This window comes from Heteronotia binoei, chromosome 3 (assembly GCF_032191835.1).
Source record: "Heteronotia binoei isolate CCM8104 ecotype False Entrance Well chromosome 3, APGP_CSIRO_Hbin_v1, whole genome shotgun sequence".
Classification (NCBI taxonomy): domain Eukaryota; kingdom Metazoa; phylum Chordata; class Lepidosauria; order Squamata; family Gekkonidae; genus Heteronotia; species Heteronotia binoei.
In genome coordinates, this window is record NC_083225.1 from 90,027,192 (window position 1) to 90,051,283 (window position 24,092).

Sequence of the window (24,092 nt, forward strand, 5' to 3'; positions counted from 1 at the left end):
TCTGCTTGGGAAGCAGAAGGTGCCAGGTTCAATCCCCGGCATCTCCAACTGAAAAAGGGTCCAGGCAAATATGTGTGAAAAACCTCAGCTTGAGACCCTGGAGAGCCACTGCCAGTCTGAGAAGACAATACTGACTTTGATGGACCAAAAGGTCTGATTCAGTATAAGGCAGCTTCATATGTTCAATCTAGATGACATATGGCAATTCAGCAACCGGGATCTCTTCACATCAAGATGGAAAGCCGTGTCAGTCTGTAGCAGTAGAAAAGAGCAAGAGTTCAGTAGCGCCTTAAAGACTAACCATATTTGTGGAAGGGTAGGAGCTTTCTGATCTGAAGAAGTGAGCAGTGACTCACAAAAGCTTCTATTCTGCCACAAAATGTGTTAGCCTTTAAGATGGTACTGGATTCTTGCTCTTTTCTACCCTTCCCATAAAGTGAAGTTCACTGAGGGGGAGCGGTAAAAAACCCCTTCCCGGTATGTAGAAGCACCGTTACTGTAAATCACTGGAACGCCCAGTGCTCCAGCTGATCTAAAGCTCCAGCCTCACACATGGAGGATTCTACTCACCATTCGAAACCTGAAGTATATACTCAAACTCATCGTGACTGCGTTCCCTTGGTGGAACCAGCGCGGCTACCAAGCTCGAGCGTAGCCCTGGAAGAGCGCTATGACTGACGTAAGTCAACAAAGGTCACGTGGGCAGGCTTGGGCGCGGCGATTGGCTGCGTGGGCACAGGCAAACGGGGTGGGGAGGGGGGTCACGGTGGCGGCGTGGGGTTCGCTGTGTGACACAATTACAACAACTTTGTGCAGCTGCTGGGGAAGTTTGTACAGGCAACAAATACACCCCACGCGGGCGGGCGCGGGCCCCTGTCACCCCGACTCCACTCACCTCTCGCCGCCGGGGCTGGCGGCTCAGCAGCGATGTAAACATTCTGCTCCGCCGCCGTCACCGCCAGCAGCAGCAGCCGCCGCCTCCTCCTCCTCTTTCTCCTCCCCTCCTCCTCCTCCCCCCCCCCCCAGTCTCCAGCGCTGGGGCTCCCTCCCTCCCTCCTCCTCCGAGCCACGGGGCTTCCCCCCGCCTCCCTCTCCCTCCCTGCCGGCTGTTGTTGTTGTAATAAAAGTTGTGGTGGTGTGTGTGTGTGTCGGGCACCCCGCCCCGCCCGGCACTGGGGGGGGTGTTGGGGGCGCGCAGGGAGGGGGGGCTTGCGATCGTGAGTTAATTACGTTGCGTTTCCATGAAATCGTGTGGAGTGTCGCTCGCCGCCGCTGCCGCCGCCTCTACTGCTTCTTTCGGTGATGAGGAAAAGAAAATGGCGGCGGGGAAAGCGAGCGGCCAGAGCGAGGAGGACTTCGCCAGCCTGACAGCGGAGGAAAGAGAAGTCCTTTCCGGCCTCGACAGGTACCCGAACGGCAGCCTCCGGGTTCCGGCTCGTCCGGTGTTCTCTCTTGCCTGCCCGCCCGCCCGCTCGGGGTGTGTGAGAGAGGAGTGAGTGTGTGCGAGAGAGAAAGAGCGAGCGTGAGTGAGGGAGCAGACCAGCCAGCCAACGAGTCGTGGTGGTGCTCCTGGGCCGGAGTGCGGGCTCGGCCCCTGCCAGTCAGCGTGAGAGAGCGAATGAAGCGGTTTATTTCGGGCGGGGGTTACTCGGCTAACGTGGCTGTTTCCCCTCAACCTCTCTCTCTGCCTGCCTGCAGCCGACTCTTCGGATTTCTGAGGCTTCATGAAGATGGCGCCAGAACGAAGGCCTTGCTGTTAAAGGTAAGGGGACTGAGGTGGGGGAGGAGGCAACCGACGAGGGAGCCACCCTCACCCCCCCCCGCGAGCCCGTGTGTGCGTTTATGGAGGGAGAGCAGAGGCGTTAAACCCTCACATCGCGACCGCAAGACTCGCCAGCGGAGTCTCTGGCCTGGCCTGCTTCGGCCGCCCTCTTTTTTGGCTCTCGATGAGAATGGCTTTCTCCAGCTACTCTGGCACGCGCCTCTGGCCAGAGGTGCTTCTTCCTCCTTTCCTCCCACCACCAGGTGCTCAGGGTGGTGAACGGGGTGCGTGGTGTGGCAAACGCCTTTGGGTCACTTTCTGGGCTTTGTCCCAGAAGTAGGACGGAGAGAGCCCCTGCGCGTCAGGCCTCGATTTCCAGCTGGGAGCAACCTTTTTGAATACTTGGGAGAAGCTCGGGAGACTGGGCATTACTTAGCTGCAGTTTGCTACCTTGGACCCTCGTTTTTTCTTGATTTTGGCCGGTTTCCTGTCACCCGCGGAGATGGACTTTATTGAATCGTCATTCCTGATTCTCTTTGAATCGTAGGGTTCTTGCAGAAATGTGGACCTTTTTCTTCAATAAGTGACTAAGTGATTTGTTTACTTCTTTGGTCTATGATCCCTCAAACCTGCAAACTTCTTTCAGTTTTGGAGGAGGAGAAAGGCACCTCTTTTTGCTGTTTTTTTTAAATGGGAAAAAGTTGTTTCACACCTGAGAAGCTAAAGAAAGATGTTTCTGTAAAAAGTTCTTAGTCCTGTCATTTGCTTAAGTAATGGCTGCTCCTGTCGGCCCAAGATGGCTGGACAGGGAGGAGAAAAAGCAGGGTGGGAGGAGATAAACAGGGAAATAAATAGGAAGAATGCATATGTACATGAGCTGAACTGTACAGTTTTCAGCAGCTAGCTACATAGACAAATTGTACTTGTGTTCAAAGATTCCACCCCGTCTCCCTTATTTTGGTAAAGTAGAATATTTGCAGAGCTGGAGGTTAACATTATCTACCTGTAGCACATTTAGCTGCTTATAAGCACCTGACAAAGGCCATAGAGCCTAGACATGACAATTTAATTTACTTAAAAATTGTTACTTATTACATAGCAGGAAAGACACATTTCAGAATATGTTTGCCATGTTACTGGGTAGTCTGGGTGTAAGAAATTGTTCTATTTTAAAACAGGGGTGTTCTGCATTGGATTTGTCTGTCTGGGCAGACTTTAACGTTTTCCTCTTAGTACAGCTGGCAAAATTAATACAGCTGGTACAAAATTGGTAAAAAATAGTTACATTATTTTTCATTTCATGGCAATAATTATTTTTTGTTTTAGGTAGTTCCTGTTCTATGTTTCCTAGGCTTTATTTGCTGTTCTGAAATAGGCAGCTTTTGAAGACACTGGATCTCTTATACACTAGGTTTTTTAATTTTAATGTACATCCTCTGACATGTTGGTCATTGTTCAGAGTTTCATATATTAATGGATTTGAGATATGAAAATGGTTCAGAAGTGAGAGCACAATATGCCTATGTCATTAAAAATATTAGAACTCAGCCTGACAGTAGGAACAATTAAAATACTTATGAGATTGTGACTTTTTTTTTAAGTAGTAATGTACCTTTAGCAGACTTTCATGAACATCCATGCTTATTTCTTACATGCATTTCTTTAGCTATACATATCTTTAGTAATTTGTTTCTATATGGTGGTAGACTTGGGATCTTATGACTTATGAGGTAGTTCTGCAGTTGGTATTCTTAGTATATGCTGGTGCCTTATTTGTGAGGTCGGAAGCATTGAATTTTTAGTTCTGTTGAACAGAACTTCAGAAACCATAAAATAATGTTGCTTTAATGCCTGTAGCATTTATAAGGTAATTATGTTTTTTTAAAATAAATTTGATGGCAGTTTGGATATGTAAAATGTAAATAGAATGATAGTTAAGTGGGAATGACAAACCAGAACAGTTAACAAGGAATGACTAAACAGGGCTGATAAATTTACAGTATATGACTGTTCCATTTCATTGGATGAGTGATATCCTAGGCATTAAGGATTTAAAACTGACGTAAAATGGATTACTAGCTGGCACAAGTTGTGGTTGAGTTAGTTGCTAGACAAGAACTGGTTGCAGACTAGTGTGTCTCTTAGGTCCTAGACAGGTAAAGATTATATGACTCAGGTATGCAAGAACCAGAGCAGCAAAGCTGATTGGAGTGCTTAAAAAATAACCAGGAGTATAGCAACAGAATTGCTGTCAGATCATGGCTAGAGCTATATAACAGCCTTGAGTGATTGTGAACTATACGTAGCTAAGCAATCCTAAACAAGTTTATTTAGAATCCTACTCAAGTCCATTCAGTTTGGCTTACTCTCATGAAAATGTTCTTGTACCATTAATCTTCTGGGCCCTCATTATTAGATGATTCTTAGTTCTTGGGGTTTGCAGAAAAATCTGGAATCTAAAATAAAAAATTGGGGGGCGGGGAGTAGCCGATATAGTGTCTATAGCTTTAAGAAATAGATTCACTCAGTGGCTGTTGTTAGACAGTCACAGATTTTACGCTATTCTATGCCCCATCATGCAAAGTGGTAAGCTGTAGTACTGCAGTCCAAGCTCTGCTCACGACCTAAGTTCGATCCTGGAGTTCCAGTAGCCAGCTTAAGATGGACTCAGCTTTCCATCCTTCTGAGGTCAGTAAAATGAGTACCCAGCTTGCTGGGGGTAAAGTGTAGATGACTTGGGAAGGCAATGGCAAACCACCCTGTAAAAAGTCTGCCGTGAAAATATTGTGATGTGATGTCACCCCAGAGTCAGAAACGACTGGTGCTTGCAAAGGGGACTACCTTTACCTTTAGGGTTGGTGTCTGCCACTAAAGAGCAGGGGAAAGACCCTTTCTGAGGCTGTTTTAGCCTTTGAGGGAGGACTCTTTGGGGCCAGGCTTGACAGCATTCACCCAGGTATGACTGCTTGCTACTGTTCAACAGCAGCCACCTTACAAAAGCCAGGGTGGGGTAGTGGTTAGAGTTCAAACTAGGACCTCAAATCCCTACTCTGTCCTGAAAACACACTGAGTGGCCTTAGGACAGTTACACATTCTTAGCCTAACTTACTTCACAGGCAGGGTTGGATTGGTTATTAAAAGTACCAGGATACCTCCCAGCAAGCCACTGCACTTGCCCTTGGGCTGGACCAGCTCTGTGACAGATGGGCTGAGTCTGGCCCATGTGAGATGAGGAAGGCAGTTCCCAAGGCCATCCAAACCCTGCACAAGTTGGTGTCTGGTTCAGCCTGCCTAAGGTGAGTGAGGCAGCCCCCAGCCAGTTGGCACCTTTTTTGGGGGGGGGCACAGAGTGACAAGTGTTGGACTAGATGAGCCATTGGCCCGATCCAACATGGCTTTTCTTATGTTCCCTTCTCTGTGGGGAGCAGGACCAGGGTGGGCTGGGGGAAGGACCCTTTACCAGGGTTTTTCATTCCCAATCCATCCTTGTTCACAGGGTTGTTGTGAAAATGAAGTGGAGGAAAGGGAAATGATGTAAACTGCTTTGGGTCCAGACTGTGGAGAAAAACAATATAAATGAAGTAAACAAATAATAAATTTAGCTGAAGATGGGAGGGCAGGTGAAATGTTGATTGATGGGTGTGTAGGAAGGAAATAAGGAAGCAGGGAAAGGTGAGGGAGATATGCAAGTTGCTTGGAGAAGAGAAAGCAGAAATAGCATGAGGAAGAGGATATGAGGGAAAAGGAGATGTCTCACACAAGTCCTCATGGATTCACCACTGTAAAACTGGGCTTGGCCCAGCAGCTGTCATTAGGTAACTTGTTCAGACTTTTCCCAAAGAGAGGCTGCCAGGGGTGTAAAGCTATGGCAGCTTTTATTGAAGAGAAAGAGGAGATAGAGGAGGAGGAAATGGGATTCCCCACCCCAAAGTCCCTGTGTGTTCTTATTTGTCTTAAGAAATAGCCAAGGAAAACAGCTTGGCTCCTATCCTTTCCTCTCCCTTTTAAAGAGCAAAATCCAAGTAGTTTGTTTTGTTTATTTTATATCCCACCTTTTTCTCCAGTGGGAACCCTAAGTGGTGTACAACAATCTCATCTTCCATTTTATCAGTTTAGCAATCATGCGAATTAGGTTAGGCTTTCTAGAGTTTTCTGGTTAGGTACTTCCTGGGTCTGTGATGATGTAGCTTGTTGTTTTTAAGATTTTGCTTGTATCTCTTAAGTTCATTCTTACAGATTTTGAATCAGTGATCTTGCAGTGTCATATGGTAGCTAGTTAATGATGTGGGTTGTCATTCTGAAACCATTGTTTTTTCCCTGCCAAATCGCGTGTTTTATATAAATAGTATTGTTTCAGTTCTGCTGTTGGTATTGCTTCAGAAGGTGCACATTTATCACATTTTGGTGTATAGTAATGAAGTAGTTGGAAGTTTCTTGTGTTACCTCTATTGAAATTGGGAATATGTTATTGTTTGAATTGTGGAGTAGAGTGAAATGGCTAAACTGTGCTTTATATACTTGTGCTCTAATTGCAGGCTGAAATTAGGCTACTGTTCTAACAGTGAAAGGAGAGTACAAATTCATGTCTCTGATATTATTTGAATTAAGGAAAGTACTAATGTGAATATATAAGTTGTGGTCTATTTTAATATTTTGAAGAGCCTATACATTTGAAACATGGATAGGTTGAGAAAATTATGGAAAACAGTTTTCCAGTATCTTGCTTTGGGGTAGGTTATTAAACTTGGGTGAGGGGAGATCATCTGCTTCTTCATTCAGGTGTGTGGCAGACTGATTACTGTTATGTCCTGGCCTGAGCTTAGCCTTTGGTGGGTGAATAGAAGAAGCAGCTTCTGGTATAGTAACTCCGTGTACACGTGGAACAGTAGGCTGTTTCTGCTTGTTTTGTGTTCTTTTCTGGAGAATATATTGGTAAAATGCTATAACCACCAAGAGTTAAATTATATGTTTATTGACTAAGCAGAATGGTGAGTGCATCATTATACTGGATTAATGCACCGCATGCATATTTAATATAGTAAGTTTTAGTGTAAAGTTTATTTACATAATTGATTAGTGTACTAACAGTGTTTTATGTTGGCATGCTGTATAATAGTATCTGTTTGTATTTTAAAAGTAGGTTGAAATTTAGCATCCACTGTATGTGATAATGGATTTTGACATATATGACTATTAATATGGTTGCGTTATCTGTGCAGTGATGAGATCTCTTATTTCCTCACAGGCATGCATAACTACATTATCAATAACATATTACTAAAAGTGTGTGAGTGATGTTTTATCCTTACATAGTCAGATGGATGTCTATAAGTTTGAGTACACAGAAGCTGTCATCTGTAGTCATAGTAAATGCATTTTACTCAACTTTCAGTTACCTTGTCAGTACTCAGTATCATAGTTGTGACATGTTATACCCATTTTTAAATGGGAAGTCTTGTTTACAAACAAAATAACATTGAGTGAAATATGTTCTGTTAAGGTATGTGCCTTAATTTTTCTGTTGTACAATTTCTTGTTGTACAGGCAGCAGCTGGCCCACTGGATGTATATAAATGTTAGTGTTAGTGAATTTGAGTTCTTCACATAAACATGCAGCCAATACATTAGTAAAAGTTTGATTTTGCTTTGTGATGCTGTCCTTTATAGTGATATTTCCTCTTTGAGTTTATTCATTTCTAGGTATTTGTGATCTTACAAGCATGTATGATAGGAATTTTTAGAGAATGTGACCTTTCTGTGCTCTTAAGTACATTAAACATGGATGAAAATTCAATTGATTTCAGTGAAACTTCCCAGTAGACAGGCAAAGGACTGTAGGTGGGCAGGTGTGCAACCCAGTCATTTATTTCTGTGTTTACTCAGAGATAAGCCTTACTTGCATGTAAGTGTGTGTTGGGTTGCGAGTTTAGTGATGCCCTTTCGAAAGGTGCAAGCCTACTTGAAGACTGCAATTAAAAATGAATATTTAGATGAAGGAGCTTTACTATTTCCTGTTACTTCTAAAAGTTATAGTAATATAAAGTAATAGTATAATGCGAAAAAAGGTCTATGAAGTGTAGTCTTTCCATGTTTATTTCAGGTCCATAGTTGTTTGAATTGTATGCCCCTTCTAACTAATACTTACTATACATCTTGCATTTCATTCTGGTAATTTAGCTAATTTATCTGTGCCTATTCAGGAGTTCTTCTGTTTTTAGTCTGATTTTGCTATGGTCCGAAAACAATTCTGAAAATGGAATAAAAAGCATTGCAGGTAGAGAAATATATAGCCAGTGGTATCTGTGCGTTTTGTAGGAATATTTTAAAAACACACATAGTCACCTTTCTACATAGACTTTTCCAAGGTGGGAAAACAGTTTATGTAGATGTCTTATTTCAAGTTATAATCCTGCATTTTTTGCTTTTTCTCCAGCTGGATAACTTGTAGCATTGTTTTTGGTCAAGTGGACTTAGAAGTCACAGTATTAATGCAGACCTCCATGCATGCCTCTTTGAGTAAGGGGCCTAATTTAACTTACATAATTCCAGGGCAGAGAGCCAGTTTGGTGTAGTGCTTAAGTGCGTGGACTCTTATATGGGAGAACCAGGTTTGAGTCCCCACTCCTCCACTCGCACCTGCTGGAATGGCCTTGGGTTAGCCATAGCTATCGCAGGAGTTGTCCTTGAATGGACAGCTGCTGTGAGAGCCCTCTCAGCCCCACCCACCTCACAGGATGTCTGTTGTGGGGGGAGAAGATATAGGAGATTGTAAGCTGCTCCGAGTCTCTAATTCAGAGAGAAGGGCGGGGTATAAATCTGCAGTCTTCTGGTTAACAGTGCAGTCCACAAATCACTTCAGGCAGTTACTAGATTTGTGTTCGGACTTGCGCTTAAGTGAGCGGACTCTTATCTGGAAGAACCGGGTTTGATTCCCCACTCCTCCACTTGCACCTGCTAGCATGGCCTTGGGTCAGCCATAGCTCTGGCAGAGGTTGTCCTTGAAAGGGCAGCTGCTGTGAGAGCCCTCTCCAGCCCCACCCACCTCACAGGGTGTCTGTTGTGGGGGAGGAAGGTAGAGGAGATTGTGAGCCGCTCTGAGACTCTTCGGAGTGGAGGGCGGGATATAAATCCAATATCATCTTCTTCTGTTTTTCAACCATAAGGTCCTCAATGTGACTTACAGTGTTTCTAAATTACATTATTAACTTTACTGCCTCTGATTGATTCCAGCTTGGATCTGGGTAGCAACTGTTCGGACGCTAGCACATTTTTCCTCAGGGCAATATCTCGTAATGTCCTGGGAATTGAGGGAATAGGAGTGAGGTTGAATCTGGTGGTGACTTAGAATATCTTGCTCCAGGAAAAATTGTTTTTTATTATTTTGGGGAAGAGCTGTAGCTCAGGGCAAAGTATCTGTTTTACATGCTTGGTGATTCCAGGTTCAGCCCTCGGCAGCTCTAGCTAAAAGGATCAGGAAACAGGTGACTTCTTTGAGACCATGGAGAACTACTGCCAGAGTAAACAGTATTAATCTTGATAGACCAGTGGTTTGATTTGGTATTGTATAAGGCAGCTTCTTGTGTTCATTACACTACAGAATAAACCTTATACTAACTTATTTAAATAATTTGATATGTAAATATTGGCATGTGACTTTAGCAAAGCTGCATCTGTTAGATAGTTTGCAACCATTTTTAGAATTAGTATTTCCCTGTACTTCATTTGAATATACTTGTTAGATAGCCATAGTTTAAATTTATCAGTTCTTTTGAAACATATTTAACATTTAAATCAATATTTTCTATATTCCTGTTTGAAAGAAGGATGATATATAAAGGTATATAATCATTTAATTTTATAGATTTATAATATTCTGTAATAACTTGGTCTGAATTAATTGATGGCATTCTGAATTTCCTCTTAAAACTTTAAAGGTTTGAATTATTGACTGCTAACTTTGCAAAAGTGTTGTGAATGTTAGGAGCTCTGATTTGTTTTGCCAACTGTTGAAAGATTAAGATAGCAGCAGGCTTAAAACTATAGTGCAGTTATATGTATGGTATTAAATACTTTCTTATAAGATGTCCAATGGGTGAATGTGAACAATAAAACCGAAAACACATGCCCAGTGTTAATGCTCATAGTTCACTTAAGTGTGTAAACATTTTCTTTGGCTCTTGTAAATCCCTGGTTGTCAATTAATCCAACCAGTAAGTCATTTAAAGTTGGAAATTGGGAGACTGTCTTCCCATCTCTGTGAATTCAACAAGATCTGAACATGCTGGGAAAATGGACAGATGTGAACAAGATGCAATTTAACAAAGATGTGCCAGGTTCTACATCTGGGTAACAAAGATGAGCAACACGCATATTTGATGGGGGATACTCTTCTGAGTAACAGTGTGTGTGAAAAAGATCTTGGTGTATGGGTGGGATCATAAGTTAAATATGAGCAGCCAGTGTGATGCAGTGACAAAAATGGCAAATGTGATCTTGGGGCAACAAAGGCATAACATCCAAACTGCAATATGTCAATACTCCCTCTGTATGCTGCATTGGTCAGGCTGCACCTGGAGTGTTTGCAGTTCTGGAGGCCTCACTTCAAAGAGGATGTGGAAAGAATGGAGCACGTGCAAGGGAGAGTAACAGGATGATCAGAGGCCTGGAGACCAAGCCCTTTGAGGAAAGGCTGAGGGACTTTCAGTCTGAAGAAGAGGAGGTTGAGGGGGGACATGGTTGCTCTCTTGGAGTATCTGAAGGGCTGTTACTTAGAGGAGGGCAGAGAGCTGTTGGCAGCAGATGATAGGACTTGCAATAATAGTTTTATTGACTGGATAATATGAAAAACTTTTTTTGCAGTAAGGGAAGTTTAACGGTGGAATCAGCTATTGAGGGAGGTGGTTAGCTCCCCCTCATGGGCATTCTTTAAGCAGCAGCTGGATGAACAGTTGTCAGGGATGGTCTATGGCACAGGTGCCAGAGGTGGCACTCAGAGCCCTCTCTGTGGGCACGCGCGCTCCCTGCCCCCCCCCCCCCCCCGCGCATGAGGCTTTTGAGTCATATCTCATTGTAGCTCCTCCTCTCCCCAAACTCAGGCTCCTTCCCCCAAATCTCCAGGTATTTCCCAAACCTGGCAACCCTAACTGGGCCTCCCTCAGAGAGACAACAGGGCACTCTGTTTTGAGCTCGTGGGCACCTTTGGAATTCTGATGTTGGGTGGGGTGCAATCACAATGCAGCCCCCAAGCACAACACACAGAAGAAAATTCCTTGTAGGTGTTCCTGCAGTTTTAGGGAGGGGGTTAGAGGGGGTTAGATGGACCCACTAGGGCAGGGGTGGCCAAACTTGCTTTTAACATAAGAGCCACATAGAACAAATGTCAGATGTTTGAGAGCCACCAGACACGAATCTCAGATGTCTGAGGGAAGGAAGGAAAATAGGTGGGGAGGGAGAGAGAGAGTTGGAAAGAAATAAACTTGAACTTTAAATGCATTCTTCAAGCCACTGGCTTGGCTTGAAGAAATGGTTTAAAGAGACAAATGCCTTCTCTGGTGGGAGTTTTAAGAGCCACATGATGTGTGTGAAAAAGCCACATGTGGCTCCTGAGCCACAGTTTGGCCACCCCTGCACTAGAGAGATGGGTATAAGGCAACTTCACGTTTTCATGTTGCCAAAACCTGGTTGTGTGTCATATTTCAAAACTGTTGTGGCACGGTCCAAGCTGAAGGGAAGAAGAGAGCATTGATGTGTGGGGATGTGGGGGGGGGGGAGGGAGAGATCAGGACCTTGAATCAAGCACTTTTTTTTTTAAGGAATGTGGGTTTATTACAGGAAATGTTGGATCCCACTAATCTGGCAGAAACAGCGGCCAGAATTGCCTCTGGTTTAGGAGTGGAAAGGGAGGACCTGCAGGCTTCCTTTCTTTCAAATACGATGCTTCTGATAGCAATATCTGAGCAGAGCTCTTTCAAGCTACTGGGACCATAAGGCAAATTGTTGATAAGCTGTTTTTGAACTGTTGCTCTGCTGTTCTGGTTTCTCAGAGCATCCCTGACAAGTATTTGTCCAGCTGCTGCTTAAAGACTGCCAGTGAAGGGGGTTGATTGCACTGTTGAACAACTCTTACTGTTAATTTTTTCCCCCTATGCCAGTCATCTCCTCTGTTGCCAGCAGGAACAGCTCTCTGCCCTCCTCTAAGTGGCAGCCCTTCTAATACTTCAAAAGAGCAATCATGTCTCCCCCCTCAACCTCCTCTTCTCCAGACTGAATATCCCCAAGTCCCTTAGCCTTTCCTCATTGGGCATGCTGTCCATGGTTACTCAGAAATAATCTACAGTGAGCACTGTGGCACCTACTTTCTACACATGCACAGGATTGCAGTTTTAGTGTAAAGTTAGAAGAAGATATTGGATTTATATCCCGCCCTTCACTCTGAATCTCAGGGTCCCAGAGCAGCTCACAATCTCCTTTATCTTCCTCCCCCACAACAGACACCCTGTGAGGTAGGTGAGGCTGAGAGAAGCTCTCCCAGAATTTGCCCTTTCAAGGACAGCTCTGTGATAGCTATGGCTGAGCCAAGGCCATTCCAGTAGCTGAAAGTGGAGGAGTGGGGAATCAAACCCGGTTCTCCAGATAAGAGTCCACGTACTTAACCTCTACACCAAACTGGCCCTCCTTTCTCACATCAGACTTTCTAGTTAATACAATTCAAACTATCCCTGAACTTTCCAAGTGTAGCCATGCTGGTCCATAATAGAACAACTAGATTTGAGCCCAGGAGCACCTTAGAGACCAACAAGATTTGGGGGAGGGGGCACAAGCTTTTCAGCATTAGAGCTCCCTCGATTAGATAAAAGGAGCTTTGACTCTCAAAAATCTTGTTCTCTAAGGTGCTGCTGGACTCAGATTTAGCCATATAAATCAGCAGACTCCTTTCATCAACTTAATTTATTAACTAACATCATGTATCCCCTGCCTTCCTCCCCCAAAAGGACACTGGAGTGGTTTGACACACTCTCCCCTTCTCTTTTATCCCCACAACAAACTTATGAGGCGGGTTAAACTCCGAGTATATTACTGGTCCAAGGTTTCTCAGCAAGCTGCCAGGGCAGAGTGGCATATGAATCAGGACCTCCCAGATCTGATTTGAACACCCTAACCACCAGCTTCTAGTAAACACACTGTATTTTAATGTATTCTTTTTCCCTAATGGCTAACTAGAATGATGTTTATAATGTATGTTACATGTTCAAAAGTAAATTAGGTGGACAGAAACACCTCTGGGAAAGGCATGTTCTCAGTTTAACCCAGACTTGCAAGCAACAGAGCAATGAATAGCCTCCATTTATTGCCTTATGACACTCACCATCATTCTCCCATTCTGACATGTTACTATTTTGTTGGTTTCCTAAGCAAATGCTATTCAAACCAAATGCTCTTTCAGTTTGTTAATTTCACTATGAGTTGTTTTTTCTAAAATAAAACCTCAGAATTCAGGTTAAATTGCCGTGCTGGCACTTTGCGATAAATAAGTGGGTTTTGAGTTGCGGTTTGGGCACTCGGTTTCTAAAAGGTTCGCCATCACTGGTCTAGGCTAATCCTGCATTGAGCAGGGAGTTGGACTAGATAACCTATATGACCTCTTCCAACTCTGTGATTCTATGATTCTCCTGTTGGCAGATCTGGTCACAGTCCCCATTCACTGAATGAAAGGCTGGGGGGCTGGAAAAAAACGTGAAGGGTGCAAGAGGAGAAAGAAACATTATTGTTCATATATGTGTGTTTGTGTGTATCCATCCCCCTTTTCACCCTAAAAGCAGTGGGCAGAAGGGCGTATGAGAAGAGATACTTCTCTTACACAGACCTTTCTCTCAATTTATTCCTGCTTATTTACAGATGTATCTTAGTCTTTAAGGTGCCTCTGGACTCCTGTTTGTATTTTGCTGCTACAGCCTGATATGGTGACCTATCTAAAATTGCCAGCTTTGAAAAAGGTGCTTAGATTAAGAGAAAGTTTGAGTCCAGTGGAACCTTTAAGATGAACAAAGTTAAATTCTGGGTATAAACTTCTGCGTGCATGCACACTTGATCTGGTATCTGACAAAATGTGCATGCACAAGAAACTTTATACTAGAATTAAACTTTGTTGGTCTTAAAAGTGTCAGTGGACTCAGACTCTGTTCTGTTGCTTCAGACTGACATGGTTACCAACCTGAATATATCTTAGATTAGGAGAGATCTCAAAAAATTTGCAGCTTGAGGACCACCACTTTAAACATTTATTGTCAAATCTCTAAGCTCTTAGTTTCCTCAGCGATATCTGCTAAGTACCAGGCTGCTCTTTTTTAGAGTGCATATGACAAGCCATGTAGTCCCTGAGGAGGCTTCCATCATTTATGTTCTCTAAACCAGTGGTCCCCAACCTTTTTGGCACCAGGGACCGATTTTGTGGAAGACAATTTTTCCACGGACCAGGGGGGCAGGATGATGGTTTCAGGATGATACAATTGTGCACTTTATTTCTAAAGTGTTTGGTGTGGTGGTTAAGTGTGTGGATTCTTATCTGGGAGAACCAGGTTTGATTCCCCACTTGCAGCTTCTGGAATAGCCTTGGGTCCAGCCATAGCTTCTCACAGAGTTGTCCTTGAAAGGGCAGCTTCTGGGAGAACTCTCCCAGTTCCACCCACCTCACAGGGTGTCTTCTGTGGGGGTGGAAGGGAAAGGAGATCGTGAGCTGCTCTGAGACTCTGAAATTCCGAGTGGAGGGCAGGATATAAATCCAATGTCGTCACCTTTTCTTATTATTATTACATTGTAATATATAATGAAATAATTTTACAACTCACAGCTCGGTTGCTAACAGACCGGTACTGGTCCACGGACTGGGAGTTGGGGACCCCTGCTCTAAACAATACATTGAGGACTAGATCAGTACATATTGAAAGGAAGTGTGAGTAAAATTTTGGATAGATCTGTAGATAATCCAGCCAGTCAAGTCTTAGATTCTATAAGGCCACAACTCAAAAAGCTCTGACCAAAGCTATAATAACTTTATCCCTTGATTGGGAGAAACATTGCACTGACTAGAGACAAGAAGAAACTTCTTTTATTAAGAATCGTTAGTTGTAGGCCAACAGAACAGGGTGGAATGGTTTTGCGGAAAAATTCAGAGCATAGAAATAGAAAAAGACTAGTCACACAAAAATTGAACCAGTCTGTGAATGCAGAATGATTTGTCTATGCTGAAATTCTTTGCATTGCAAAATAGAATGTAAACCAGTTTGATTTTATATTGTAAGTAACTATGATGACTAACTTTCTGTAACTATTCATGAAGTTGTGCTATTGGTTCCCACTAACATAATGAAATTTGAAAATGAAAGCATAATGAAATTTCCAGGTGCTATGGTGACCTGGCATATAGGATTTGTTGAGCTCTGGTCATGTGCAGTTGGATCATGCAGTTGCGGATTCAGAGAAATGGCAGAATTACCTGCTCTCCTAGGAGGCTGATTAGAAGGCATTGTGCCCAGAACTTAACAGGACCCTTTATTGCAGAACACTGGCCATTCTTTTAAGTCACATTAGTATGACCAACATACAGATTTTAAGAGTGCTGTATTTCTTATGCTTTTCAGACCTAAATGCCGGTTGTTGAGAGATAGTTATTGGTTTCACTGGACTTTTAATCCCTGAAGACAACTTTAAGTTGAGCCTTTTTTGCTCTGAAAATGTTTTTCCCCCCAAAAATGTGTACTGCTTAAAGAGTCAGAATTGTGTTTCGATAGGAGATGGTTATAAGCAAAGTAGCAATCTCAATGGGGAGTAAAACAGCTATGTGTTTGATCCTGAAGAGCTTTTTATGATGTAGGTTTCTTTCCCATGTCTTCTACAGCTGTTTGTGTTTTAACTGCTATTCTAGAATCCTGCCAGGGGAGGGGGGATTCTTAAACTTGTTCCAGTTCAGTTAATGCTACTTTTTTAGATTCTTAGTGCGAGGGCAGGGGTGGCCAAACTTGCTTAACATAAGATCCACGTGGAATAAGTATCAGATGTCTGAGAGCTGCAAGACAGGAAGGCAGGCAAGCAAATAGAAGAGGAAGGAGAGGTGGAAGAAAAGCAACTTTTAAACTTTAAATTCATTCTCCAAGCTAAGTGATTTAAAGAGAGAAATGCCTTCTCCAAGCCAGCTGACAAGGCAGTGAGGGTTTTGAGAGCCACACCATATGTGTGAAAGAGCCACAGTTTGACCTCCCCAGACTAGGGCTTAATTTAATTTTGCATTTCCTTCATTTTTGGCATTTAAACGTTTGCTTTGCAAGTGTTTTGTTGATTTGTTTAAATACAAAGAGTCTGAAAGATCCAGGGCTGACTGTACTCTACAAAAATTTAAGCAAGTTCTCTACTAAAGAGCCAGTTTGGTGTAGTGGTTAACTGCACAGACTATTATCTGGGAGAACCTGTTTCGATTCCCCACTCCTCATTTGCAGCTGCTGGAATGGCCTTGGTCAGCCATAGCTCTCGCTGAACTTGACCTTGAAAGGGCAGCTTCTGTGGGAGCCTTCTCAGCCACACCTACCTCATAGGGTGTTTGTTGTGGGGTAGAAAGATAAAGTTGATTCTGAGCTGCTCTGAGACTGAGATTCAGAGTAGAAGGTGAAATATAAATCTAATGTCATTGCCTTCATTTTCTACAAATATAAGATACAAAATGTTTTAATGCCAGCTAGATACAAATGGATGATTTTAAAAACATCGCTTTTTTAAAAAAGTGACCTGGTCATTAAAATGATCTGAGTTAAGGGTAATGTATTAAAACTGAATTTATGATCCTTTCAAGAACTTATGCAAGGCTGTTTTTGGTTTGTTTAAAAAGTTCTTTACAGTTAGGTGTCATCCACTAATCTGGTAGGATGAATGAACTTTTATTACTATTCAGGTGGGTAGTTGTGTTGGTCTGAATCAGTAGAACAAACTTTGATGTCTTAACTATCTCATCCCTACTGTTGCTTAAGTATTTTGATTACATGTATAATTGATAACTGTTCTTACTGTATAGCATGGACATTTACCATCCGTTTTCATACAAATGGTTGGGAGGCAAAGAAAGACTCTAGAGGCCATAAATAGTTGTGCATAAGAGCAGTTGGATAAAGCTAATAAGAAAGAAGGCAACTCTGGAATTGCACTTATGAAAGTTGAGAAGGCATAGACTAAAGCAGAAAGAAATCTGGGGATAAGAGTTGATTTCAGTCAGTATCTGTGCACAAAAAGCTTGTAATAGCATTAGGCTCAAAGAGATCCTAGTAGAAGCCATGAGCATTAAATGAGGGCCAGTTTGGTGCAGTGATTAAGTGTGCAGACTTTTATCTGGGAGAACCGGGTTTGATTCCCCATTCCTCCACATGTAACTGCTGGAGTGACCTTGGGTTAGTCATAACTCTCTCAGAGCTGTTCTGCTCAAGAGCAGTTCTTGGAGAGTTCTCTCAGTTGCACCTGCCTCACAGGGTGTCAGTTTTGGGGAGGGGAAGGGAAAAGAGATTGTAAGCTGTTCCGATACTCCTTTGGGTAATGAAGGGCGGGGTATAAATCTAACCTCCTCCTCTTTCTTTTTCTTTGTATAATTTTCTAAAATAGTAACAATTGTTACATATTTAAGGAACATAGGGTCCCCCCTGAAGTTGTATACAGGCTTTATTCAGTTTTTAAATACCATAAATATACTTTAAGGCCATGACTATCAGTTAGTATGAAATTTAATATTTAAATAATTGAAAAAATATTTTGTTAATTTAAGGCAGGGATGGCTAAATTTGCTTTTAGCATGAGTATCACATAGAAAAAAATCAGATGTTTGAGAGCCACAAGACATGGACATGGCCACACTCGGTCTAGCCCACCAGCTTCCGAGTTACCAACCACACCCTCGTCTGATTCACTGTGCAATTATATATTATTATACATACAGAGAGAGAGAACATCAAGTCAAGACTAAAAGCAGCCTTGAGCTGCAAGCACATCATCTTATTTATTTCCATTTTTAAGTGATCTTTTATGGTAATAAACTGAACTACTAGATAACTAGAACTATTTGTTTCCTGAATTTTTTCTTGGAAGTGATATATTTTGGCAAGAATTCTCTAGATCCCTCAATTAGAATTAAATGAGAAGGAGAGGAGGAGAGAGGTGGGAAGAAATAATGAAAAAGGTGTGTGGGGGGGAGAGAGACTGCAGATAGATGGGGAAGCAGGGAAAGGGAAGTCAGGAAGGAAGAAAGATAGAGGGAAAGTGAGAGAGAGAGAAAGAAAGGTGAAAATAAAGAGGTGGGGAAAAATGGGAGAGGGAGGGAGGGGAAAAGAGAAACAAAAACAAAACAAATTGATAGGGAGGGGGAGAGGAAGGAAGGAAGCGAGAAAAAGGTAGAAAGAAAGCAAATTGATGGAGGAGAGGAAGGGAGAAAGAAAGAAGGAGATGGAAAGAAAGCAAATTGATGGGGAGGGAGGGAAAGGTGGAAAGAAAGCACTAACTTTAAATGTGTTCTCCAAGCCCTCCTCTCCTCATGCCAGCTGGCTTGCCTTGGAGAAGGGATTTAAAGAGACATGCCTTCTCCATGCCATGCCGAGCCAGCTGACTGGCACGACATTGGGGGGGGGGGGGGACTTGGAGAACACATTTAACTTTATTTTTTTAGTATAAGTATGTTTTTATTGACAAACAAACAAACAATACATACAAACAATTAAACCCACACAACATACAAAAACAATTAACATCTAAAGGATCGCTCGAATTAATTCTGTTACATACATCTTATCCTATCAATTCTATTCCCAAATGCTTTGCCCATTCATACATAGGCTTCCAAGTCTTCCTACATTCTTCTGTGTTCCATTCTCTCAATTTAGTGGATAACAAATCCATTTCTGCTGCTTCCAACAGTTTTAAAATAAATTTCTCTCTATTTGGTATTTTACGTTTTCCAGTATTTGGCATATAAGATTCTGGCTACTGTCACTATATGAAGTAAAAGTTTTTTTTTCTATTTTAGATATCAGCATTTTACAAACATTTAATAGATATAACTCCGGGGCATGAGGGATTTGTGTTTTTAAAATTTTCTGACTCCATAAGAGATATTTGTACCCAGTACTTCTTGGCCAGTTCACATTGCCACCACATATGATATAACGATCCTTTGGCCTTTTTACATTTCCAGCATTTATTTGATAAATTGGGGTAAACTCTAGAAAGCCTTTCAGGAGTAAAATACTAACAGTATATTATCTTATATTATACAAATTATAAGATAATATACTGTTAGTATTATCTTATATTATATATTATACAAATTTTCTTTGAAAAGGGAGGACTTTGTCAATTTCAAATTTTCCCTCCAGATTTTTTCCCATTCAGAGATTTCAATATTATAACCAAAATCTTGCATCCATCTTACTCAAGTTTCCTTTACAATCTCATCTTGCATCCTAAATTCTAATAACCAACTATAAATTCTGGATATAAGTTTTCGATCTTTCTCTAAAATTATGGAATCAAATTCATTTAATTTTTTTGAAAAACCTACTTGTTTATCAATTTTAAATCTTGACTTAATTTGTAGTTTGAGCCACCAATCCAGCTTGGGGGTTTTATCCAGGCTTAAATCACCTTTAGCATCCAATAAACATTCATAAGCATAATTCTCATCCCAACAATAAAGGTTTGGGTGTATAGATGCTTCTACAGGGGAAAGCCAACCAGGGGTATATGTATATACTTGAGCTTTTATTTCCATCCATATTTTAAGTAGTGATTTCCTTATTTCATGCCTAAAAAAAAATACTCTCTTTTGCAGGAGCTTCATACCATATATAAGAATGCCAGCCTCTTACTAAATCGGCTCCTTCCAACATTAAAGATCTCTTGTTTTTTAGTAGTAACCAATCCTTTACCCAGGACAAAACACAAGCTTTGTAATACGTTTGCCAATCAGGTAGTGGGAATTCTCCTCTTAACTTGCTATCTTGTAAGATCTTTAACTTTATCCTGGGTTTTTTATTCTGCCATTTAACTTTAGAGGGGGAGGGAGGGAATAAAAAAAAAGAGGTGGGAAGGAAGGAAATTCATGGGAGAGGGTGTATAGAGGGACAGGTGGAAAGAAAGCAACTTTAATTGTGTTCTCCAAGCCCCCCATACCAGTTGGCTTGGTGAATGGATTTAAAGAGACAAATGTCTTGTCCAAGCTGGCTGACAAGGCTTTGAGAGTCACATGACATATCTGAAAGAGCTGCATGTAATTCCAGACCACACGTTGGCTGCCCCTGCCTTAATTTCCCTTCCACATGAGGACAGTTGTGTAGTTTCCTCATTGCTGTTATAGCTGCCTGTGCAGCGAAGCACCTGTGAGGCTTGTAGGTGGCAGGTTTCCCCATAGCTTCCTCTGCTTTCTGGTTTCTTGGCAGCAGCCGTTTCCCTCCCCCCCGCCCCCCAAAAATAGCCATACACATATTGTTAAAACATAATATATAACAGGCTCTCTGAATTCTGTTTTTTCCTGGCCTCTTTAAAAAAGCCTCTTAAATTTCAGATGAATTGATTTCCCCTTATATCTTTGCAATGAAAGGCACTTGAACTTTTTTGTTCATGAAATCTGGTGATTCAGAGAACCTCTTAAGCATTACTAAATGTTACATTGATACGATGATATTTCAGGCCTGGTTTTTAAAGAAACCAAAGCCCTGCTAGGTGGAGGGGGGGGGGAGTAGTATCTAGGGACTGGGGCAGGGAAACTATAGGAAACCTACCATGTGGAAGCCCTATGGTGGCTTTATTAGCAGCAACACCAATGATGGGGAAACCATAGAAGCCCACACCTGTGTGGAAAGCCCCACTGCTGTCTTTCCCAAAAACTTCAGCGCAAAACATGCTTGGGAAAGATTGGAGAAAAGCCAGGGAAATCCTGAGGAGTGCACAAAAAAATCACGATGCTGTAGGGAAGCAGGATGGGAAAAAAACATGTTTCAACACTGTGGAACCTGAGGCAAATAGCCTGTGTGGAAATAGCCTAAATCATGTTTTAAGAAGCTTTTCAAAATTCCTTGATTTAAACCAATGCATCATTTTAGTATACATATTTGGTGCAGTTTATTTTTTGGAATTTTGTAAACAGCTTGTTTGGAAAGCACAATGTAAGAGGTGGAGGAATGTGGAAGGGAAGGGACAGGTAGGCACAGTCTATGTAAAAGAAGTATATAGTTTTGCATGTCTTTGAAGCTGTCAAGAAATAGATTTGTAGCTTGAGGGTTATGCTGGCCTATGATTGGAGGTGCAGGTACCTCCTCCGTGCCACATAACGTCTTTTACCAGCTTTGGCTGATGTGCCGGCTTTATGGCTGTTCCTCAGAAAGCATGGTTTGGCCTGAGTGATTCATGCTTTGATCACAACTGGGGTTTATTGTGTGAGGAAACTTCTGTTGGTCGAGATTGTGGTGGCTAGTTTATCAGGGGCTGGGCACAGATAATCTAACCCCTCTGCTGAAAGATCTACACAGGCAGCCCATCCACTGCTGGGTGCAATTCAGGATTCCTTGTCTTACCTTGTAAACCATAAACTACTTTGGGGTAGCCTTGTTCTTTGTGCCCTGCAGAGGTAAGGTGGATGGTGAAAACATCTATTTACATAGGGGTTTAACCCAGGGCTTTTAATTTGCTTCTGGCATGTGGATTGCATGATCACTATCATTTTAGTCCACCCAGTGTTTGTTTTATGCTTTTTTGTGTCCTTCCTTGTTTGCTTTTAGTTGTGTAAGGTGCCTAGAGCAGATCTTTGGAGAGGTGACACATACATTTTCTAAATACACCAGTTTTTTAAAAAAAAACCCACAGTAACCTACATATATTTAAATACCCTTTATTTTTGTTTTACATAAATTTTGTTTTACATATATACAGAAACAACAGCTCTTGTCTGACATTCTCATTCAGCTTGGTTTTGTTGAGTAAGAGGGATGAGTATACTGTTGCTTTCTAATTTCACCCTCAGATTTCATATTCTATTCCACCAAATGCTTGTATAGTTATTCACTAAATATATTTCAAAACCTTTGCATTTTATCTCAGTTGTTGGGTAAAGAGTCTTGCTTCCAAAAGAGGGGGATGAGTGACTGAGGTGATTGGTTGGTGATTGAGTTGAAACTAACAAATTACCATATAATGTTTCTTTCTGACTGATCCCTGTTAGTATTTCAACCGGAAAATATACTGATTCTAAAGGATTGAATACTAAGGCTTTTGATCAGTGTTTTTTTATGCTATATTATCCCCAGTTATGGGGAAAGGATCCAGCAAAAAACTGAACCTGCTCCCTAGTTTTTTATTTAGCCTGGAAGGGGTACAGTACCATTAGAACTGCTTATGTTCTATAAATATTCTCTTTCAAACCAATGGCCAGTGAAATGGTATGGGATTCTGTTGGTACAAATTTCCACTGGTTGTTATTTTTATCTAACTTTTGTCCCAAAAGCGATTCTCAGAAATAACAATATAAATGATATGAAATTAGATACTTGTACCCTCGCTATGGACATATCACTACTTTTGGGGGTTTAGTTTTAAAGGGATACCAAGACTTCACAGGGTTGAGGGATCAGGAAAGATGATCCACCCTCTGTAGCCTGATGGGTCCAGTTAGTTTAGCATTAGCGGATTTTCCTGCTGATATGGCTGGCGCTCCTGTCAGTGTCCAGGTTGACCTCTGGAATGGGGAAATGAACCTGACCAATTGACATAGCTCCTAGGCACCCTCTTTCGGGTCTTAAGAGCACGGGCAGTGCCTTGGTTTACTGAATGGCGGCTTATGATGACAAAGGAGACAGGTGGCATAGGTAGCTAGGGGTATTTTTCGCCAATTCTGAATGGTGAGCCAACTGCAGCCCTTCTTGGGAGGGAAGATCTTGTCACCTTCATGCATGCCTTGGTAACATCTAGATTAGATTACATTAGTGTGATCTATATTGGGCTCCCCTTGAACACTTGCCAAAAGCTACGGTTGGTACGAAACGCCGCTGTAACGATTTGAATTTCTATGTGTGTGTCTTTAATTGTTGGTAAGTTGCAGTAGAGAAAGGGGGTAAAAGAGGGGGATAAGTGAGTGGGGTGATTGGTTGGTGACTGAGAGAGTAGGCAGAGCTAAGAAGTATGTGAGGAGAGAGAGAGTCAGAAGTCATTCAGCAGTTAACTCTCAGCTGAGTGACAGCAGTTAACTGTCAGTTGTCATCAGTCAGCAGTCTACGGAGCCAGACAAGCTGTCTTCTGATTTAGAATCCCATACTACTGCTGTGAAAGGCATTAAGATTCTATAGAAGAAAAATAGAATACTTAAGAGAATTAATTAAGGCTAGATAGAGAGCCAAAACCTAATATTGTCAGAATATTATAGGAGTGTGAGACACAAAAAGCTGACAGAGTTGAGTGTGGGAAAGAACCTGCTGGGGTACGTTTGCACCTAGAGAAAGGATGATTTGAGAGGGAAGAAGTGTGTGTGAAGTGAAAGAGTGACACCTCAATCAGAAGTTATTATTATTAACTGAAGAATTAAGCTATAAACATCTTGAAACCAATATGCTTATTTGCACAAATGAAATTTTATTTTGTTTTATATTAACCTGGAGTCCTATGATTTTAAAGTGTTAAGAGTCTTGACCTCAGTGTCACATAGTCCAACAAAGAAGCCTTAGAACTTGGGCACAAATCCTTAAACAAAGGATTTCTAAGTAAGAAAAAGAGCAAGGACATGGTAGGCCCATTGCAAGGGCAAGAAAGTGAAATTGTAACAGGTAATGAAGAGAGGGCGGAACTGCTCAATTCCTACTTTTCCTCAGTCTTCTCTTCTGAGGGAAACGGTGCTCCACATGGCAAAAACAGAACATATAAGGAGGATATGAAGTTCCAACCTAGGATCAGCATAGGGGGTAGTACATAAACACCTAGTTTCTTTAAATGAAACTAAGTCCTCAGGGCCAGATGAATTGCATCCAAGGGTTCTAAAAGAGCTTGTGGATGTAATTTCTGAACCTCTGGCTATTATTTTGAGAATTCTTGGAGAACAGGAGAGGTGCTGGAAGATTGGAGGCGGGTGAATGTTATCCCCATCTTCAAGAAGGGGAAAAGGAGGATCTGGGTAACTACCGACCCGTCAGCTTAAAAAGTTTTAGAACAAATCATCAGTCAGTCAGTCCTGGAACATTTAGAAAGAATGGATGTGATTACTAAGAGCTAGCATGGGTTTCTCAAGAACAAGTTGTGTCAGACCAACCTGATCTCTTTTTTTGAGAAA

The 24,092-nt window shown here is 42.0% G+C and overlaps 1 protein-coding gene across 4 annotated transcripts in view; it reads left to right on the forward strand.

The window, feature by feature from the left end:
• Positions 1–668: 668 nt before the first annotated feature.
• The window catches only part of KDM6A (lysine demethylase 6A), a 317,940-nt gene continuing 294,516 nt past the window's right edge, over positions 669–24,092 (forward strand). For 3 of the 4 annotated variants that reach the window (XM_060234176.1, XM_060234178.1, XM_060234179.1), the window contains exons 1-2: positions 785–1,405; positions 1,699–1,762. In XM_060234176.1, the coding sequence (XP_060090159.1) occupies positions 1,242–1,405; positions 1,699–1,762 (228 nt within the window). In that variant the 5' untranslated portion in view covers positions 785–1,241. Of the gene's footprint in view, positions 1,406–1,698; positions 1,763–24,092 lie in introns of all 4 variants that reach the window. The other variant, XM_060234177.1, reaches the window with a different exon arrangement.